A 19,620-nucleotide genomic window follows, 5' to 3' on the forward strand; every position below is an offset into this window, starting at 1 on the left:
CCAAAGCGGATTACAATCATAAGCGAAAATTAATGAATTTCTTACCAGCATCTTAGTTGGGCAAAGTGTGCCCATAAGCAGCCTCACCCAAATTACAAATTTTGTGTCCCCATCCCGCAATCTGCGACAGCTGAAATACCTTCCCGAAAAGTCAAAAGTGGCTCCAAAGTTAAACGTTGTCTACATGGGGGCAAAATCTTTCAGACGCCACGTGGTAATTAATTAGCAAAGTAATTTGTCAATATTATCTGCGACTTTTATTAATGGCTGCGAACTTACCCTGCATTTTTTTTAAATAAATAACAGGGATTGGAAGCTCAGTTGCCCGCACAAATACTTCTGAAATACCAATTCTTATGATGAGTAACTAGGACATGCAAAACAAAAACTAATTTCATAGTACTAACAATCCTGATTAAAATAATTAATATTGATTTTTTTTAGAACGCTTGTTAAATATATTAAGCATTTTAAAATAAAAAGAATCTTAAGAAAAGGGTTATGAAATTAAATAAATCAAATTTAAACCATATATACATATACATATGTTATGCTCATTAAATGATTAAGCAAGAAAATGTATGTAAGCCTTCTTATTAAAGTGATAATCAGACTGTTTATCCACAAATCTACCACATATACATCACATTTGTGGTCAATGAAACCTTAGATATATCATCCAGCCTTTCTTGGCCAACTTCCAGCTATAAGCAGCAACTTTAAGTCATCTACCAAGGCTATTATCCTTCCTGCCCAGAACATATCGTTATTTTTTTGTTTTTCTGCAGCCGGCGGCTTTCGGCAAACACGGTTTTCATGCATGAGTACCCAGCATATTAAATTGTAAACATGCATAAATGTTGTTTATTGGGGTAAGCATTAGGCAGACCAGACTGAAATGGGAAGGTGGCCAGAGTCGCTTAATAGTGCTCTTGGAATGACAACAAACTTCGTTCTTAACCTCTGGGTATTAGTCTGCAGAGAAATTCGACAAAAATTGTTGTCTTGTGTACTTGATATCTTAAAATGCATTAATCTAAATATGCAACACAAATCTCAAAGGATCATCGAACTTATTTAAAGAGCACAATATAACTATATGTATACTTTGGCTTTTTTATCTGTATTCAATAAGTTTTTATATTTTCAGCCCATCTCACATTTTCAATTTAGATTGTAATCTTGTGCAAGTAATGATAAGTCAAATGTCCTTCTAACAGATATCTGCAAAAAGCGTTATATTGGGATACATGACATGCATGCGCACACGGGTACAGCATGAGATTCAATCGATATGCAATTTTCCTAAATTTCATGTAGAAAGGTAGAGTGCCGTATGCCGCTTAAAAATCTAAAATGCAAAAATCGTTTATTTGCTCAAGAGCCGTTAAAATGTACAAATGGGCTTCGTCTTGAGCTGGAGAAAAGTGGGGAGTGAAATGAAGTGGGAAAAGAGTCGGACTGGGCCAAGTCAAACATGGCCATTTGTTGCAGGTTCAATTTCAGTAGATTGCATACCTAGAAAGCGGCCAAAGATGAAGAAGTTGTTGTTGATATTTGGACGTACAATCGAGCGCAACGAAGAACACAGACCTCTTCCAACCTTTCAGGATGGGACCTTGTTCTCTCTCCAGACAGACATATGTAGAGCTCACATACAAAAATTATAGGGATATGTGCTACGTGTAGTCAATAAATAAAACAGTTGTGCAGTTCTGCTCCCAAAACAGAAAGAAACCACCGGCCAGGAGCGGAATAAGAACATTTTGGCAAAACAAAACAAAACAAATATGCTCTTTTTGCCAAAATGCTATTAAACATATTAAACATATATATAAAAAATTAACCCGATAAATTACTACTTTCGACCACAACACATTTGAGGTACCGAAATTCTTAATTATTCGAACCATCATAAAAGTGCTTTTAGGACACTATCAAAGTTTGTTTCGGCATAAACTATCTATAATGCCAAATTTGCCGTTATTTTTTAAGGGAGTCTGAAACTTTTTATTTATTATTTCAATTTTAAAAAAAGTTTTTAAAAAATTGAAAAGTCCATAGAGCAAACGTGTTATGTTAATTAAGTTACTTAATATGTTATTTGAAAAATAACATGCTTATATATTATTTAATAAAAAAAACAAATGCCTTATACAATATTTGTGCACCTTGTTTATATAAAATCATGAAATTAATAAAATAATAGTCCAAGCTGGTTACAATTGAGGATGTTATCGACATATTTGTGTCTCAATCAATGAAAGGCCGTTTTCCCAAATATTTCAATTTTATCCGATATTTTGAAAGCGCCCAAAAGCTATCCGATTCCGGCACTGGAACCAAAAGTAGCAGCAGCGGAAGTCTTGCAAATGGCAAAGTAGAAGGTTGGGAGCGAACACGTTCGATTTAATACAAATGTGCTCCGGCGTGGGAGGAGTTCAAAAAGCAATGGGTGCACCGGCTCTGGGTGGGATTTATGTCGAGCGACGTTTTAAGTCTTCGTCGCCAGCAACAGCTGCTTCACAGACTCAGCATCAGCCTCAGCTCAGAGTTCCCAGTGCTCAGCTCCATCTAGTGCCTGTTTAGATACGGGTACTTCTGCTTATGCAGCTGCAACAGCTGCGCTTACAAATGCGCAGCCATAAAGTCATTGCGTTTGCTTGGCCAGCATTTTTGGAATAATTCTTGCTAAGCTCATCTGGTTATCTAATTTCGATGGGACAGAGTAAATAATTCAGCTTATGAGACTGCAGGTTAAATTTACCTGTGTTTCCTAACTTCTGTTTCCCGCATCGGTCATTGACTCCTGCCTTTTGATCACATGCATTCCTCTCGAGATAAGACCACAAATATGATTTATTCTCTCCAAGCTCGAACCGGCATACTCGCAATTGGCCCAACAGAACGATAACATTTATGGGCAGTGGTCGAAAAAGTTTTTGCATACTTCAAGGTGCACATTTGAACCCCAAGGATTGGGATTGCTAAAACCGGGTTGAAACACTTAAATTGCCAGCAATCCAAAGGATGCAAGAAAATTTGTGGCTTCGGCTGACTGAATTGCCATTTTTGTACTTAAGACAGACACCCACACACACAAACACACACACACACGTGGACGCCTATTTCCGGTAGCAAGTTGGGGCGGAAGAGAGCAAGACACATTAAGTTTGCCATTAAATTCAAAATACGTGGGAAACGCATATGGGAAGTGCAACAGCTGCATATTGTTTGATAAATAAATAGTAAAAATACACACACTCACGCAGAGGACCTAAATCACGCACAATCGTGTACACTTGGAAAAATTTAATAGCCATGATTTAAGTTTGAAAGTTTGAAAAATACAGTTACTTAAAATTTAAGGACCAAAGTTCTCAGAAGTAAGTATAGGGCAGCAACTTAATAAAACTGGTATCATAGCCTTTCTTAGGATTTAAATCAGAAATACTTGATCGAACTTGATCGACAAAAGCCTATAATTGTTACATAAATGTATATTTATTTGTTTATATTTGTTTGCTTAAATTTAGATAGGCACATAGTCGTACTATTATTAAACTTCAACTTTTTGAAGCAGTAATTGTTAAAAATAAAATTCTAGTTACATAGATTTTGCGAACTGAAATTAAATAAGTGTATCTTGGCATTTTTTTCCTATTACTCTTTTTTTTTGAGTGTAAATAGGTATGTACTTTTGTACGTACATATGCTATGCTTTTATCTCCTTCGCATGCTCAAAATTCCATTGCAATGCTTTTCGGGGCAAGCTGTTGTCAGTGATGTTGGTAAGATAGGAAAAAAGGGGTGGAAGGAACGGAAAAGCGCTGAAAAAGTTAGGGAGTGCGTATTGATTTGGAATTCCCATCACTTACATTCACAGTTTCATTTGTTATTAAACGCTGATATTTATTGTTGCTTGATTGACTGGTTTAAAGTGCTTGTCACAAATGCATTTCCCCGCACTCACCACTAACATAGTTTCACTAAGCACAACTATTACACAGTTTTCAAATTGTAACGACACTGATAAATAAATGTTAACAATGTGCAAATTGTTTAAATTTGCCACAAACAACGTGAAGAGTTAAGAACAAAAGCAACACATTTACGACCACAATAACAATTGCATTATCACATGGTTGAGTTTCGAAAAGAGGTGCCTACTTATATGTACAAATGCAATTCTGTGTGTGAGCAAAAAACTTGTACGTTAAGTTTTGCAGTTTGTGGGCTCTACTTGTTTTTGTGTTGTGTGTAGTATTGTTGGCTGTTATTGTTATTGCCGTTCTTGTTGGAAGAATTATAGTTTTTTTCTTTGTCTGACTGTGTGAGTTTTATACCCGTTAAATAGAGGACGAATTTATCTTCTGTCAAATAGCCATGTGCTGCAAATTGACCAAAATAGAAATAACTTTTTAAGTTGGCTTCCCAATATCACACAACTTTAAATGACTTTTATTTTATTTACCTTAAATTTAAATGACAAGAAAAATTGTGTTAAGTTTTCATCTAATTTTACTTTTTAAGTTTAATATTTTGGATATAAGAGTTTTATTTGTATTCACCTAACTTAATCTATTTTATCTTGTTTCTGTATGTTACATTTGTATGATACAAATTTTAAAATATTCAAAAGTATCTTTAATTACCAAAAATATCGAATATTTCGTGAATCTGCGAGTAAAACTTATGTGTATTGGGAGGGGAAAAGCACATTTACTAGACAATAAAAATTTAAGGTCGAAACTACTTAAGAAAAGACCTGGTAAGAACATTTTCCAAGTTAAACGAAGACAAATTAATTATGCAAATCCTGGGAAGAAGCCGCAAAAAAAGTCGTCCATAACTGCTTACACTTGGGTAGTCGTCCAAGCTAAAATACTACGTGTCCCTTTGTTCAACTGCAATCCTTCCCTTTTCCTTGGCCGCCACACAAAAGGATAATTTAATATTCACGTCGCCTAGCCTAGGTAAATTGTTGAATCATACAATAAATAAAATGGCAAGAATGTAAAAAGTTGCATGGCATATAAGCGGAATGCTTGGGTGGTTCTTTCCTACCCCGTTTTTATAGTCCAAGTTATTGCAACAACTGCTCGCCATTTGCCAAGCACAGTAAATGAATTAATATCAGCCACACAACTTCATTGTTGTTATATTTTTAATGTGCCTCTGTCTGCAGCCGAATGGCACGCATGCACCTTCAGTCCATGTGTGTAGGGGGAAAATAAAAACAAACAGAAGCCAAACTACCCACAATAACACTTATTTATTATAATTATTGAAATGCAAATGAGAGGCGGGCTAAGAGCAGAGTCGGACTCAGAAGTCCGCCAACTTTTCATGGGGAGTCAACTTATCATAAGGAGAAGTGCCACAGCAATATGAATTGCTGGGCTACCCAGAAAATGCAGCCACGATTTTCTCCGGCAATCGTTGCGGACATTGCTATAAATTTCCTTCAAATTACACAGAACGTTGGCGATGTAAAGGTAATAGGTCTTAATGGCAATCTCATTTAATCTTAGCCCCAAATAAGTATAGTTATAAGTATAAGTTTAAGGAAGTAGGGCAATTTGAACAAAATTTATTTCCATTTGTATGGTATTTTTAATTTATACATTTTGTATAAAAAAATGTATTGTAATTCATCATTTGGTTTATATATTTCCTGAGATATTGGTAAATTCTGGAAGAAGATTTTATTCAATACTCATTTACTCCCACAATAACGATAAAGCAAATTGTGCATTTCCACATTAATTAATGCCAAGATTAATTTTCATAAATGACGTTTTCGCTGCCGTCTGTCAATTTTGCACATTTATGAAAAGCCGCTTATTTACTTGCGGTCAGTTGAGAGAAATTCTGTTGTCCAGTTGGGGGCTTAATGTTCATACCAAATAGCAGGCTGTCATCATCGGCCGACCTGTGTGTCCTTCGTCTGCCGTTGTCCTTTTCTAGGACTTTGGCACTTGCAGATTCCGCACACGTGCGTGGACCTTTGCTGCCAGGTTAATGTCCTCAAACGAACATGTCCACCTACGCTCCCTTGGGCTCCTGCACCTCTGGGTGCTGCTTCACATTCTTTCGGTTAATTGAGAGAGATAGGAGAATGGCAGGAGCCACCCTAGATTGGAATATAAGGATAATTACACTTCCGAAACTGCAGATTTCTGCCTACAACTGCAACGTGCACTTGTCGGCCAAAGGTGTTGACATGAAATTAAAATTAATTGAGAATTCCGTGCACATACCAATGCAATCGTGTCGTCCAGCAGCTTAAGGTCGGAAGTCAGCAACTCCAACAAGCCATTAACGGATGGCCAAACGTACTCCATGAAAAATAAAAGTAAAAAGGACACTCACACTTACCTTGCAATTAAATCCTGATTACCATTAGTTTCCGAAGTTACGAACTCCAAAAATCTTATCAACTTTAAAAATAAGTTAAGAAATTGATTTGCTGAAACCTGAAATGTTTTTCCAACGAATAAAGAATTTTTGAATCGATTTAAAATCTTCTATTCAACGTATTTTGACTAGTCTAGTTACAAAAAATTTAACGTATTAGTAACAATCCAGCAGAATTTCAAAAGCTTTAGTTTTAACGTTTTAAATTATAGACTTCAGAGTAACACAATATCTAGGGTATATTATTGTGCTAACTGCTAACACTTATTTAATCTCTGCATTTTCCATCTCACGTAGTAGCCATTAAGAATTTTAAGCCAGCTTTTTGTTATCCTTCCAAATACAGGTTCTCGGAGAACTTTAATATCAAGAACCAGTACGCCACTGTTGTCTGCATGCTTTTCCGGCATAATAAAGATTTAAAAAATTATTTTGTGCAATATGAATTTTTAGAGATGGACAATATTATATTTTATATTTTATACTCATCTATAATGTTTCTACGAGATATTAATTTTATAGAATCGTTTGCTAATAGAGAATATATATGAGTATAATGAACACAGAAATTTTTTTATTTATTTCAATGATGGGCAGTCTTATTAGATGATTAGCCTTACAATTTCTAATTTGTATTTCCTGGTTCCAATTGCATTTAGCCATCGATTAGTACTTGGCCAATTTGCAGAGGCAAGCTCCCTCAGATCCTTTCGACCCATCCCCGGGCCACAAGGAAGCAGGCTAATTTCCGAAGACTGGATTCTGTGCTTGGCCTTGTGCTTATGCAAACCGAAATCGGCTTGCCAAGCATTACAATCAATTATGCATTGGCTTAAATCATCGCATATGTGATTTACATACACACACACACACCCACACCCTCGACGGGCAAATCCGAAAGCATGAGCACACACCCATCCACTTGGAGACGTTGAAAATCAACGGAAGGCATTGGGTCCTCCCCACTGGGTCCTCAGTTTTGACCCCGACTTGCATCCCATAAGCCTCATTCCCTCCTTTGGCAAAAGCGCTACGTATGCAGCTCAAGTGAATTAAATTGGTTTCCAGCTGGTCTGTGCTATTAGTTGTAATTGATTCTTGAAATAATTTATTTTATGGCTTTTTGTCGCCAACCGCCTTTGGCTGATGATTCTCGTCTCTTCACTTCACTTCGCTTCACGATCTATTCCTGGATTGGAAACTTCGGCAATTTGCACATAATCGGGATTTCCTGTCAATGTCAATGGCTTAAATTAATTAGAACGGATTTAACACTTTGGCTTTGATTTACATAGATTGAATTTAAATTTTAGAATGGTTTTTAAATGAAATTAACAGAGCATTTGCCTCAAAGGGTTTTTGTTAAACATGTTTAGTCTGTATTCCTATCAAATAAGCTAAAATTTAAGTAACAAGTAAGAATTTAATTACTTGGCCATTTAATTTGATTAGGTTTAACAAGGAACTATTAAATTCCTTTTAAAAATGATTGTTTTATCATAACTTTAATGACATTCATATTTAGTAAATTGTATTTCTTAGATTTTCCACTAATGGTGCATGGTCTATTTGGTAGAGGTGCGATGCCATACCCATTCCGTTGAGTGTATTTACGGGTTGTACCCTGATGGTCGCTGCATTATGTATTCGCCACTCTGCAGCCACTTGCCACCATTCCAAGCCCTCTCTGGTATTATTAAAAATTCGCTTCTTGCATAAGCGACTACTATTGCTTTTCAGTGGGAAATGGTCGACCTTTTGCTGCTTCCATCCTGTTGCAATTCCTGCTCATTGCTAATTCCACGAAATCGAACCATCATAAAAGCTTGATGCTCCTTTTGCCCTCACTCTCTGTTAGCATATTTTTAAGTTTTTCGAGCCGCTCCAAAGCCACTTTCTTCCCGAGTTTTGTGGGTGGCAAACACCAAGTAGTGTTGTGTATATAACCGCTGCATCGGCAGACGACAACGATGTGGGTGCGACTGAGGTTAAGGGTGGAAGTGCCAATGATGGGTTCTGTGCTGGGGCTGGAATTTATTTATAAGACTGCTGTGTTCATGAATATTTTGTTTTCCGCCGGCCACTCCCGGTTCCTCTATTTTTCGTAGTGTCTCCCCTACTTTTGTTCTTCCTCTCAGTTTTGGTTGCTTCATTCCTTTTTGTTGGTTCTGGGTCACTTGGAGTACTTAAGCCTTTTTAAATTCACAATGCGGCACTGAATTATTAGTTACAATTATATCAACATTTATTAGTTTAAACTCAAGAGGAGAACTTTGATGGCTATAAAAGCATTATATTTCCTCTTGATAACCTGCCGTTGATATTAAAGTTTGGGAAGTAAAGGGAATGCAAATTAAGCTCGGAAAAAGGGAAAATCAATGGGGAACAAAACTTGAAAATGGGCGTTTAGCTTTATTCTTGTATTCCTATTTTTCGGTCTGCTGATTCAAAAATTTCAATTTGTGTTAACTAGTCGACTCAGTCATTCCGTTCCCTCCAACTTCAATCCTGGGGCAAACCCTTTTCCTGTCCGGGTAGCAAACAGCCACGCCAAAGCTATCCTTTCGCCCATTGTTGTAGTCATTGGCTGGCGCGGCCTTGGCTGATGATTTGATTTTTCCCGGCCTGCTGGTTGGCGTCTCCTTACCTCCCTCCTCCCTGTAGACCATCCATTCCCCATTTCCCATCCCTTTCGGTGGCAGTCTATCGCATGTGAAAATTTGGCGGATGTCATGTTTGCCCTTGCCTGTGTTTTGTTTTGCTCATGCCGAAGAAGGTAATATTTTAATGCATTTAAACGACTGTCAAGTGGCACACACACGCCAAGTTGCCCATGATTCCTTTCCTCTCTGCCTATACGATCTGCCATTTATTTCTTGTTTTTCAGCCTTCCCACATGGTGTCTCGAAAACTTCTAGAAGTCGCGAATATTCACGTCGAGGACTCTCAAAAATGTGGTGTGAAAAGGAGATAGGCAATTGCACAGCCTACAGGCACCAGAAATGCCATCAAATGCCAGAGTTCTTTTTATCTGGGGTGCCACAGAAACTAACAAGACTTGAATTTCCATAATCATTTGGTATTCAAGCGTAGCTAACGTTAAATAAATAAAAGTAATAAAATAGACGTTTTGTTGTTTTTATAATTCTAGATGTAATTATTTGCTGTCTTCTTAAAAATAAGAAGGAAAAATTACACAACAAATTATCAGAAAACGTCCAGACCCATTATTTTTTTATAATTATCAAATACATAACATTATTTTAAACCTTTGTTTGCAAATATTTATGGCCACGATAAATTTAACATTACAATTCGAATATTCCTATAGTAAACAGAATGAATTTTATTGTCATAATTGTTAATTTTTGGCATAAATACCAATTAATTTCTTTCCTTTGATAACGGGCAAGCCAATCTTTTTGTTTTTACATTTTATTATGGACATTAAACATATATTTTGTTTTTTTTTTTCTTTTTATATCGCAATTGTTGTTGCTCACGGTGTCTGCGGTTCCAATCTGGAATGGCTTAAAATATGCAATTAATTGCAATTGTCGCCCGGCAGTTTGAAGCCTTCGTTGGATGTCAATGTTTACCTTTCCGGAGAATGTGCAGAGGCATCATCATTATTTTTCCATACGAGTATAATTAAATTGCTCAATTTCGCAGGCGACAGAACGCTGGAATGGAATTCGTATGAATATTCTGACAACAAAAAGTGCCTATAACAAAATATGTTGCGTACCAAAAAGAAAATTACGCGGTGCGTGTTAAATTTACTTTATCAGCACATTTTCCTAAGAATGATAGACTTCGGATTTTAAAAATAAAAGACGAACAAGCCAAGCCAACAATATTTAACTTGTGACTAGCTATATTGACAGAATTTTATAGCATTTTGTATGCAGATATAATTGTTTCATAATGTCCTAAACTAAAATTCGGCCAGTTGAAATTTCCATAAACTTAAATTCAGATCAGTATCCTTCTTCTGGACAGACTTCCATTCAGTGACTCGTGTCTGAAGAGCAAGTAAGCGATGTTTAAGGTCCTCCGTCGTAATTCTACTGGCTGGAATTGAGCGCCCCATCCTTAACATACTAGGTTCCAGCACATGAAAGGGCATCTTTGCTGCTTTTGAACTTACTAAAAGTTTTTATAATTTGGTTACGTGTTTAATTTGAATTCAATCAAATTGGCAAGGGTACAAAAACAAATTTGTAAAATTGACCAGTAATTTAATCTAAGATTTATACAATACTACATAAATTAAAAATATTTGACAGCATTTCAAATAGCCTGTGCCTTCTGTGATAGAACAATTGGCAAACATACTCTTCATTTACCTAAGAATTTCTATATCAGGTAAACTTTCCCAATTAAAGAAAATTATATGTATTTATAACTATAATAGTAATATTGGCTGAATATATTGAGATCGTGAGTACAATAAATTACCCTTGCCACCCTACTGTTTAACAAACTATTCGGTTAACACGTAATCCTTTTCCTAATTTTTTTATATTTTTCAGGACCTAAGTTGTGCGAATGTTTCGTTTATGGCTCTATTTGGCCCTTGCATCTGGTAGGAGATTATTTAGTAGGCTTTAAATAGCAGCAGGCGTTACTTTACCTGAATTATGGTTGGATCCGTGGGTTTTGCCACGGATTTTACCTGCACCCAGAACAGAAAAGTTATGTTAATCTACCTGCTTCGATCTATATAAACCAAAGCATGGACTGTTTGAGATCAGTCTGCTTTACGAGTCCGTTCTAAACAGTCTACTTAAAGTATAATATCACATACTCAAGATGACGAATGCTGTATCAGTATCGGCCACAGAAAATTCATCAGCTGGACAAATAAAGAAAGGCACTATGACGCCCATTGAGATCTCTATTGAGCGATTGCCGAACCTCGCATCGAACTGGTCAACATTTCTAAGAGATATTACCAAAGATCGAAAGCTGAGAGCCGAACGTATAAGTCGCCAGTCGGAAGATGTCATCCAATTTATAAATAGATTTCCCCTTTTGGAATCTTAAGACTGTATTCCAAAACATACTGCCAGTCGTGAAAATTATATTATCACAAAATTATATATAAATAGATTAATGTTAAAAAAAATTTATAAAATAAAAAAATATATACATATGTTCTTAAATTGCAACACAACGGGCTTAAAATTTGTGGGGAAATATCAAAACAGGACATTTCTAAAATATAATAAATAGAAAAGAAAGAAATCTTAAAATATGAAGTATGTTTTGATTCTGTAAAGTCTTCATTTTACCTCGACTTTAGCTCTAGAAGGCACTATACTATACAGGCACATATTTTTCGATTACTCTTTTTCTTCATGTTTTCCAAGCTCTTTTTTCTTTTCCCCTACTATAGGATACACAAAAAGTATCCCAATTTGGTACAAACATTTTCCGCCACAGCTTTTGCTGGGTTATGGTAGAACAAATTCCTTTTTTATTGTTATTGTTGGTGTCCGACCAGCATACCAAGATTATAATCTTTATGGCCGACGAGCAACTCAAGCGACAAATAACCAATGAAAATGAAAAGCATATGAGCCGTGGTACGAACGTTGTGAGCGGCTATGAGAAGAGTCATGAAAGTGTGTGCTCGCCACACAAATTATGTGCGGCCGAATCAACCATTATTCATTGGAATCTATTGCGTCATAAACTTCCTTGTTTTCGTGTTAATTTAAATATAAATTATTTCAAGAACATGGCAGTGGAAATTCAATTAGGCTTCGTCCTTACGGGCCTTCCAAATGTTAAAGCTCTTTTAAGACAGTATCCATTCGTCCTGGCAAATGGGTACAGTGTAAATATTCTTGCTTAAGTCATCGATGTCAATCATTGCTATCTTCTTTCAAATAAAACAAAAATAATTGTACATCAGTAGTGGGTTCAATCCTATTCTATTAATCATTGATCTGTTTTTCATATTCATATATTTAAATTTTTAAATTGGTATAATAATATAATCGTAAATATATTAAGACCCCCATCAAAAATGATTCTTGATCCGCTCATGCTGTTCATATTTGGGTAGGAAGACAATAAGGCTGCCCTTGCTATAGAACAAGCAGCCTGCAGCTGATGTTTCCAGAAACTCATACCGCTCCTATTTAACTTGATTGAATGAATTGAGCCGTACGCAGTTGTTGTAAAGCCTGGCCTGTCATCAAGGCAAGTGTCCTGAATTCACCATCTCCACCAATCCGTTTGCCTGTGTTGTGAAGTCAATGACGTCAGCTCCGTTTATCTTGCGAATTTATTATATGCTTACACCATGCATACTGTACGATGTTTTCACTCGAAAGGCAGCTGTCTTATGCTTCAGATTTCAAAAATCTCAATGGATTGATGCTTCAAACTGATTAAACAAACTGAGTGGATCTATATTTAATAATAGTAGTTACTCCAAGAAAAATTTGTCTCTATTTCGCCTTTTAATTTATTTAGAATGTTTCCAATCAGAAGCAACTCAAGACCGAAGTGGACCAAACCAAGACAATACCGATTGCAGAGAGTCTCTCCAGGACATATATTTCAAAACAATGAAGCAGGCGAAAGGACGAGGTAGGTACCGAGAAGGCGCTCCTTTATGATTTACGAGTACTAAGGTTCATCGGAATGGCTTTTAATAGTACTTGTACTGCCATCGACGACCGAAGCGCACAACCCGTGATTTATAAATCGCATCGATGTCATTTCGGTGGCTGGCGTTTAACATATGACCATTTGCATAGCGGCTGGCTGCTTTCCACACATTAATTGCTTATCGATGCCGGGACTTACCTTAATTAATTTGAAAATTGGCAAAATATATTCGAAATTTAAGCTATTAGCTCCAAATTAGATGCTAAACGTTTATTTAAGCTTAGTTTTAGATAAATGGAGCTTTTTAAAATACATAATTTATTGGCTTTCACACTTGTTTTTGAATTTGTGTACACTGCGATTTAGACCCAAAGATAGGGTATAAAAATAATTATTTATTTTAGCTTCTACAGATTTCGCATGGAAATCGGTATAGGAATGATTTATAATTCCATTTTTAAAACATTTTCATTGAATTTTATTTTTAAATTGAATGACATTTGAATAAACAATTTACCGTATCATTAATTTCGAAAACCATGGGCTGAGTACACAATTAGATTAAAATTTTTCCAATGTGATTTTATTACAATGGGATTTCGATTAACCTAAATTATTTATTAAAAACAACGAAAAACACATAAATACAAACGTGTTAAGTTAAATTTATGCACACAGCTCAACCCTCTTCTTTAACCACAGAATCATGAGCATCCTCACTGGACTCAGTGGATTTCAGTTCCCATTAAATAAATAACCGAAAAAGTTTTCAGCTTTCATGAATATTAATAAAAGGAGATTTTTCATACCAAATCAAATGAGGTGACGCGGTCTCCAGTGGAGTCCGTCATTGTTAAGCGCGTAGTCTGCTCGGGCGAAATGTAATATGTGCATTTAAATTGAGTTTTTTTATGGTGACCCACCGATGAGGATAGAGGCTCAGATCAGGGTCTGAAGAAAAGGATAAATGTAAGGTAGAGATAGTTTTTGGTAGATATTTAAAGAAAAGTCGTATAATTGCAATACATGTTCTTATGGTAAATCTTTGTGTAATACATCCATTCGCTTATTTTTGGTAAAATCTATATTAAAAACATTTGCTAATAAGTGGAGAATAATTAAATTAAATTAAATCCTTTTCAGAAAACATAATATAAAAGTAATTATCGAACTCGAAGAGGGAACAAGTTTATTTATTTTATTCGTTGACTCTGGAAAGAACACAATCAACAGATGCACGCGACAACAGATGGCGAAGAAGGATGCAGGACCTGAGAAAACAACAAAAGGGGCCACAACGAACAAAGGACGATGTTTACAGAGAGACTGGCTCCACACAACTGAAACGACAGGATGCAGGCGCCAACATTGTAGAGCGGCTTTGAAACAAAATGGAAAAGTGAAACACAACTTGGAAACACGAAGCGAAGCTCTCTTAATTCCACTCCGAACACGAAGTGGAGAGTCCTTTGAAAAAGGGTGTTTGCAGTGGGATAAGATCTAAGGTTGGGGAATGAATTCGCCGGCACTGGGATTGCGCAGCAATTCCACAGGCTCTTTCCAAAGGCAACTTAAAACTGATTAAATGCAAATTATAAGAAACGGGACTCATATGAAGCAACAGCAATATAAATAAAATTAAAATTAAAAATTTCTGTTTAAACCGAGTCGTAAAACAAGTGGTCGCCGCTCTTTACTACTACTTTTTTTTACATAGCTGCCCTCTAAGATATAACTCTATCTCAATTTCTTTTAAAGAAGTTTTATATCGCTTTACGGAGGAATCGTACAAGTGGGGTAACTGTAAGCTTCACTTATAAACACGCAAACTACTCATTAACGTAAAGACTGTATTATTACTTTCCCTAATATAAATAATAATATAACATATATTTCTATTTATGTATTTTCCAATTGCACCTTGCTAGTACAAAGTTTAAAACTTTTCTCCTTGTGGCTTTATTGTTATGTTATGCACCTGTAAATGATAAGAAACATTAGACATTTTATTAGATCGAGGGTATTATTATTATTAATAACCAAGTAAGTGAAAAACTCTTACAAAATATGTAAACCCCCGAAGAATAGAATATTCAACGTCATTTTTTTGGTTTTTCTTAAAACTAAGTTTTGAAAATTGCTTGAAAACATTGAAATTTAATATATACTAATTGAAGTTGTCACTTAATATTATAATTTTAATATCTTATTACAATGGAACTCCAAGAGAAATTTTTGAGGGACCATCTAAATATTCTTTCATTTTAAAGTATTTAAGAATTCAGTAGAAAAGTGTGTACCACAAATATTTAGCAAATTTAAATGTCTTACTGTTTAGCGACCAAATTTGTTATGCCAATGAGCTGCAGGACGTGTCGCGTAGGGAGCTTACCTGAACATTTGGTGGAGTGCCGATGGCCCAGAGAACTGCATCGGCGACGTCAGCACTCCGCAGCATAGGCATATGCTGTTTGATGATGTCCTGGATCTGGTCCGGCAAGATGTCCGTATCCACTATGCCGGGACTGACGGTCTGCGAAAGCAATTTAAATTAGGCAGTGCGCCCCAAGCGTCAGGTGACACACTAACCGAAACTCTCACTGGAGTTTTGTGGCGCTGAAACTCCTGGCGGTATATCTCGTTCATGGCGCGAAGTGCAAACTTGGTGGCCGGATAAATGTTGAGCGAGGGCAGTTGGGGGCCCAAGTTGGGCACCTGCTGACCCGCCACACTGTTCACGATGACCACATGACCCTCGGCACCGCGTTTCCTCATCGAATGGAAGGACTCGCGAACACAGTAGACGGTGCCCATGATGTTTGTCTCAATGGTGGACCGCATGGCTTCTCCGTCGTTCCTCTCACTTAGTTCTCCGGTTGCTATGATACCGGCATTGCTGACCAGGACATTTACGCCGCCCAACTGCTTCTGAGTCCACTCAAAGGCCTTCAGTACTTGATCCTCCTGCGTAATGTCGCACTTGATTGCATGTAGACGGGTCTTCTCCTCGGGATTGAGATCATTTCGGAGCAACTCGACGCGTTCGTGACGCCTCGCCAGACCAACGACCACCATTCCGGCACCGATTAATGCCCGGGTGCAGGCTGCTCCGATTCCGGCACTGGCTCCGCTCACCACGGCCACTTTGTTGCGCCATCGCTCCATGTTAGCTTGCCACTGACGTCTGAAAGTTCACTGGTTGGTATTCAATCGTGGACGACCAAAAACCACCGCGCAACTGAGAAGCCATAGCAATCAACGCACTATTGATTGCTGAAAAGTCGTCCCGTAAAGTAGGTCATTTCAGCCCCTGTTAAAACGACTCCGACAGCGACTTTTGGGAAAACGAGCTAATATAGCACTCAAATACACATTCAACATGGAATTTGCACTAAAAAAAACAAAATACCTCATACATAAAGTTGAAAAGGTGTTTTGTTATGCTGGTCAGAGTTCTTTTTCGGTATAAACTTTTACTTGAGCACAGCGAGCTCTAAAATCACAAGCAAAAGCGTTATTAAAGATATTTGGGAATTATTATATTAAATTCACTACAAATATTTTATATTCGTTTGGTAATAAAAACGCTGTCCCTAGTTTAGATTGCTAGCTAAGACCACAAGCATTGAGAGATTTAAGCTGTAGAGTAAAGTTACGGCTTAAGAAGTGCAGATTTTGAGAAACTGTTCTGCATTTTGAAAATTTAGAAAGGGGTCACATTTTTGCAGATCCATTTTCCATTAGTCCAAAAAATGTATGGTCAAGTCTAAAAACAATTTGAATTGCTAGAACATTAAATAAGATTTTGCCGGAAACCAAAATGTCATCAAAACAAATCTTTTTTTTTAATTCTTATGATATTCCCCAAAATCGAAATCAAAAAATATAAAGAAAAACATTTCATTTAGTAAATTCATTTATTTATCAAATGAGTAATCTGTACCATTTTATCCGAGGGTACACTTGAAGATTTCCATTCCATTACACGCTTCTGAAGAGTAAGCAAACGATTTTTTAGGTCGTCAGCTGCAATTTTTGGGGTGTTCTTGGGCAATAAGGACTGCGGCTGAATGATCGACGTTTTCAAGGGACTGAGCCTCTTTCCTCGCGTTGGTCGCTCTATCTTAACAATCCGAGGTGGTTGCTCGGTCACAGGCATTTTGCGTCGGTTTGGAATCTTAAGCATAATTTGGGTTTGATGTATAATTTATGATAAAAATTAATTTGTAAAATATTTATCCAAATATTAAAATACCGAGGCCAAGACCAATCGGGTGAAGTGTTTTCGACAGCCTGCTTGGACTTCTAATAAACTACAAAGAATCTGTCACCAGGAAAAAACAAACATAGACATGAGCTGAACTCGTTTTAATCCAGCCATTACAAAGATAATTTTCATAAAATCTGGGGTCTAGTTATAAATAAAGTTCAACTGTTGGAGTTGTTTTGTTGCTTGTCGGCTATTGTTTGAAAATGGTTCCATATGGCTAGACATGGTGCCACAGTGGTGATCATATAAGAGCAACGAGCATTGCGCCCCATGCACAAGTTTCTCTCTTTCTGTTCGGTTTTAAAATGTTTTCGGTGGAGGAACATCGTTTTCAGTTTTGTTTTGCTAAGCTAAGCGAGACGCTTGAAAAGTTTTAACGAGAGTAACCCATCGTGGGGTTTGTAGAGAGTTACAATCGTATTCTCTATGGTCTCTTACTTTCGCTGCTTTGAACTTGCCACAGAATGTTGCCTCTCCCCATGGTTTAGTTTAAATTTTACTGTCTAGGGCGTCGCATCGAATAAAGTCGAGCTTAATTGGTGTTTTCTTTTTTAAGTAGTATATACATATATAAATTGAGCATGCAGCACACCAAGACATACAGTACTGCCATTACTGATCGCCGTCCATGCCACAATTATTGCATTTCGTCATAACAAACTAGGTTCTAATTTACTACAAGAGACCACACCCGCATCGTTATAAAAATGGGACGCTGTTTTAATTACAAACTATTGCTCAATTTATGTAACTTTTTGTTTTTGGTGAGTAACTAACTAAAGTGAAAGTTTGGCTGGTTTCTTCTTTGCAAGAATGGCAATGAACTATGTATAACAATAACAATCTTTCTTTGAAGGAATGTTAATTGTTTTACATTTTGGGATACTATTAATAATAATTTATTCGTTACAGATATGCGGTTTACTGATGATCGTATCTGGATTGTACCTGTTCTCTGACAACAAACGCATTTTGCTCTCCAGACTTTTGGCTGCCTCTAGTGATCGGTTGAGTTCGCTTCCGCAGCCTTTGCTTTTCTATATATCACTGGGCGTGGCAATCGCTGGATTTGTGGCCATCCTGGCCGCTGTCGTGGGTTTCTGGGCCAGCTGCCTTCACACCTACTGTTTCCTGAGCGTATATTTCCTGAGTGTAGTGGTGCTCCTGCTGACCGAGTCTGTGCTTTGCCTGGCCATAACCCTCTGGCCACATTGCCTGGGCATCAGTCTGGACGAGAATCAAATGGTGCGATCCCTGCAGAGCAACTATGGAGTTCCGGGCCAGGAGCAGTTTACCAATGCCATGGATTTGGCGCAGGCACGTTTTGGCTGCTGTGGGATGAGGAGTTCGCTGGACTACGACACATCGTTGTGGCGTTTGCAGAGCTATGGACAGAGGATTTGGCCGGTGCCACTCAGTTGCTGTGTGCTGGCAAATGCGGGACAATCGATGGCCTATCTGGATCCAAAGCCGGCCAATGAATCGATTTGCCAGTCGATCGAACGAGAGTCCTACGAAAGGGAACGCCACACGGAATCCTGTCTTCCGCATCTGGACAACTGGTATCGGGAACAGTATGGCATTTTTCTTGGCGGCAGTCTGGTTCTCGCCTTAGTTGAGTTCTGTGTTCTACTGTCAATTATCATGAGCTGCACCGGGCTGGCTACACAACGGGCTAGGCTCAAGAAACCAATTCTAGAAGTGAGAGCTCAAAAGGTGAAAAAACGACAAACTCTGATCGAAAACATCTACGAACCCGAGGTGGAACTTAGGGAGAACTCAAGCCACAGTATCAATGGAATATATCTGGGACCAGCAAGCCGGCATGTGAGCAGTGAGGATTTTAAGGAATTGTACATTAAGCCAAGAGATTTATACAAACATCATCATATCGTGACTGGAAAACCAGTTCCTGTCGACCGTCCAATGCAAATGAGAAATTATTTGGTCTAAACTTATAGGGAGCCATTATCACGGAATTGAAGTAAGCACCAAAATTACAACTTTAAAGAAGAGTTGTTTTGAAATTGTAATATTTTAAACCTGAATATAGTATATTACAAATTTTATTTAACTGTAACGTTCTAAAAGGTGTGAAGGTAAAAGGCCCTAAAAATATTTCAAAACAACAAATGGTTCCAAAACAATTTCGCTAACTTTGCTTTCGTGTTTATGGCTCAGAATATCTTGTTTATATATATTTACGTTTAGTTTTTGTATCTATAAAAAATTTGGATTTAAATATTTAAAAATTAAACCAAAATAATATCAAACCTTATTTGTGTTAATAAATTATGGATCTG

General features: G+C 37.2%; 4 protein-coding genes and 1 long non-coding RNA gene across 9 annotated transcripts; 2 read left to right on the plus strand and 3 right to left on the minus strand.

Annotated features, from left to right (window-relative positions):
* Positions 1-9,644: 9,644 nt before the first annotated feature.
* Positions 9,645-10,709, minus strand: LOC128257338 (uncharacterized). Of its 3 annotated transcripts, XR_008267857.1 has the most exons (4): positions 10,169-10,709; positions 10,020-10,103; positions 9,802-9,950; positions 9,645-9,745 (listed from the first exon to the last, which is right to left on the minus strand). It is a non-coding gene; the product is annotated as an uncharacterized LOC128257338 (long non-coding RNA). The 3 variants fall into 3 exon arrangements; XR_008267858.1 differs by having other exon boundaries at positions 9,645-9,941; XR_008267856.1 differs by having other exon boundaries at positions 9,645-9,950; positions 10,169-10,708.
* A 501-nt stretch (positions 10,710-11,210) lies between these two features.
* LOC128257526 (uncharacterized) lies at positions 11,211-11,484 on the plus strand. The gene has a single exon (XM_052988576.1). It carries the CDS (start codon positions 11,236-11,238, stop codon positions 11,467-11,469), a length of 234 nt encoding a protein of 77 aa, XP_052844536.1. The 5' UTR covers positions 11,211-11,235; the 3' UTR covers positions 11,470-11,484.
* A 1,030-nt stretch (positions 11,485-12,514) lies between these two features.
* LOC128257244 (farnesol dehydrogenase) lies at positions 12,515-16,251 on the minus strand. Of its 3 annotated transcripts, none has more exons than XR_008267845.1 (4): positions 15,637-16,251; positions 15,440-15,580; positions 14,319-15,025; positions 12,515-12,673 (listed from the first exon to the last, which is right to left on the minus strand). XR_008267845.1 is itself a non-coding variant. In XM_052988180.1 (3 exons), the coding sequence occupies exons 1-3, from the start codon at positions 16,210-16,212 to the stop codon at positions 14,984-14,986; spliced, it is 759 nt and encodes a 252-aa protein (XP_052844140.1). In that variant the 5' UTR covers positions 16,213-16,251; the 3' UTR covers positions 13,485-14,983. The 3 variants fall into 3 exon arrangements, 1 of the variants encoding a protein (XP_052844140.1); XR_008267844.1 differs by lacking the exon at positions 12,515-12,673 and adding an exon at positions 12,870-13,402 and having other exon boundaries at positions 13,656-15,025; XM_052988180.1 differs by lacking the exon at positions 12,515-12,673 and having other exon boundaries at positions 13,485-15,025.
* Positions 16,252-16,960: 709 nt separating this feature from the next.
* On the minus strand, positions 16,961-17,344 carry LOC128257164 (uncharacterized). Its single transcript, XM_052988032.1, has one exon. The coding sequence runs from the start codon at positions 17,231-17,233 to the stop codon at positions 16,961-16,963; it is 273 nt and encodes a 90-aa protein (XP_052843992.1). The 5' UTR covers positions 17,234-17,344.
* A 413-nt stretch (positions 17,345-17,757) lies between these two features.
* Positions 17,758-19,524, plus strand: LOC128257305 (CD82 antigen). The gene is made up of 2 exons (XM_052988264.1): positions 17,758-18,081; positions 18,230-19,524. The coding sequence occupies exons 1-2, from the start codon at positions 18,025-18,027 to the stop codon at positions 19,268-19,270; spliced, it is 1,098 nt and encodes a 365-aa protein (XP_052844224.1). The 5' UTR covers positions 17,758-18,024; the 3' UTR covers positions 19,271-19,524.
* The last annotated feature ends 96 nt before the right edge of the window (positions 19,525-19,620 follow it).

This window comes from Drosophila gunungcola, assembly GCF_025200985.1.
Source record: "Drosophila gunungcola strain Sukarami chromosome 3L unlocalized genomic scaffold, Dgunungcola_SK_2 000002F, whole genome shotgun sequence".
Classification (NCBI taxonomy): Eukaryota; Metazoa; Arthropoda; class Insecta; order Diptera; family Drosophilidae; genus Drosophila; species Drosophila gunungcola.

Excerpts from the sequence above, each read along its gene's own strand:
- LOC128257164 (XM_052988032.1), bottom strand. The coding sequence starts at position 17,233 with ATGCTTAAGATTCCAAACCGACGCAAAATGCCTGTGACCGAGCAACCA.
- LOC128257526 (XM_052988576.1), top strand. The coding sequence starts at position 11,236 with ATGACGAATGCTGTATCAGTATCGGCCACAGAAAATTCATCAGCTGGA.
- LOC128257305 (XM_052988264.1), top strand. The coding sequence starts at position 18,025 with ATGGGACGCTGTTTTAATTACAAACTATTGCTCAATTTATGTAACTTT. Across the intron at positions 18,082-18,229 it reads TATGTAACTTTTTGTTTTTG|ATATGCGGTTTACTGATGAT; the intron begins GTGAGTAACTAA and ends TATTCGTTACAG.
- LOC128257244 (XM_052988180.1), bottom strand. The coding sequence starts at position 16,212 with ATGGAGCGATGGCGCAACAAAGTGGCCGTGGTGAGCGGAGCCAGTGCC. Across the intron at positions 15,581-15,636 it reads AAACTCCAGTGAGAGTTTCG|ACCGTCAGTCCCGGCATAGT; the intron begins GTTAGTGTGTCA and ends TTGCTTTCGCAG. Across the intron at positions 15,026-15,439 it reads GCACTCCACCAAATGTTCAG|GTGCATAACATAACAATAAA; the intron begins GTAAGCTCCCTA and ends TATCATTTACAG.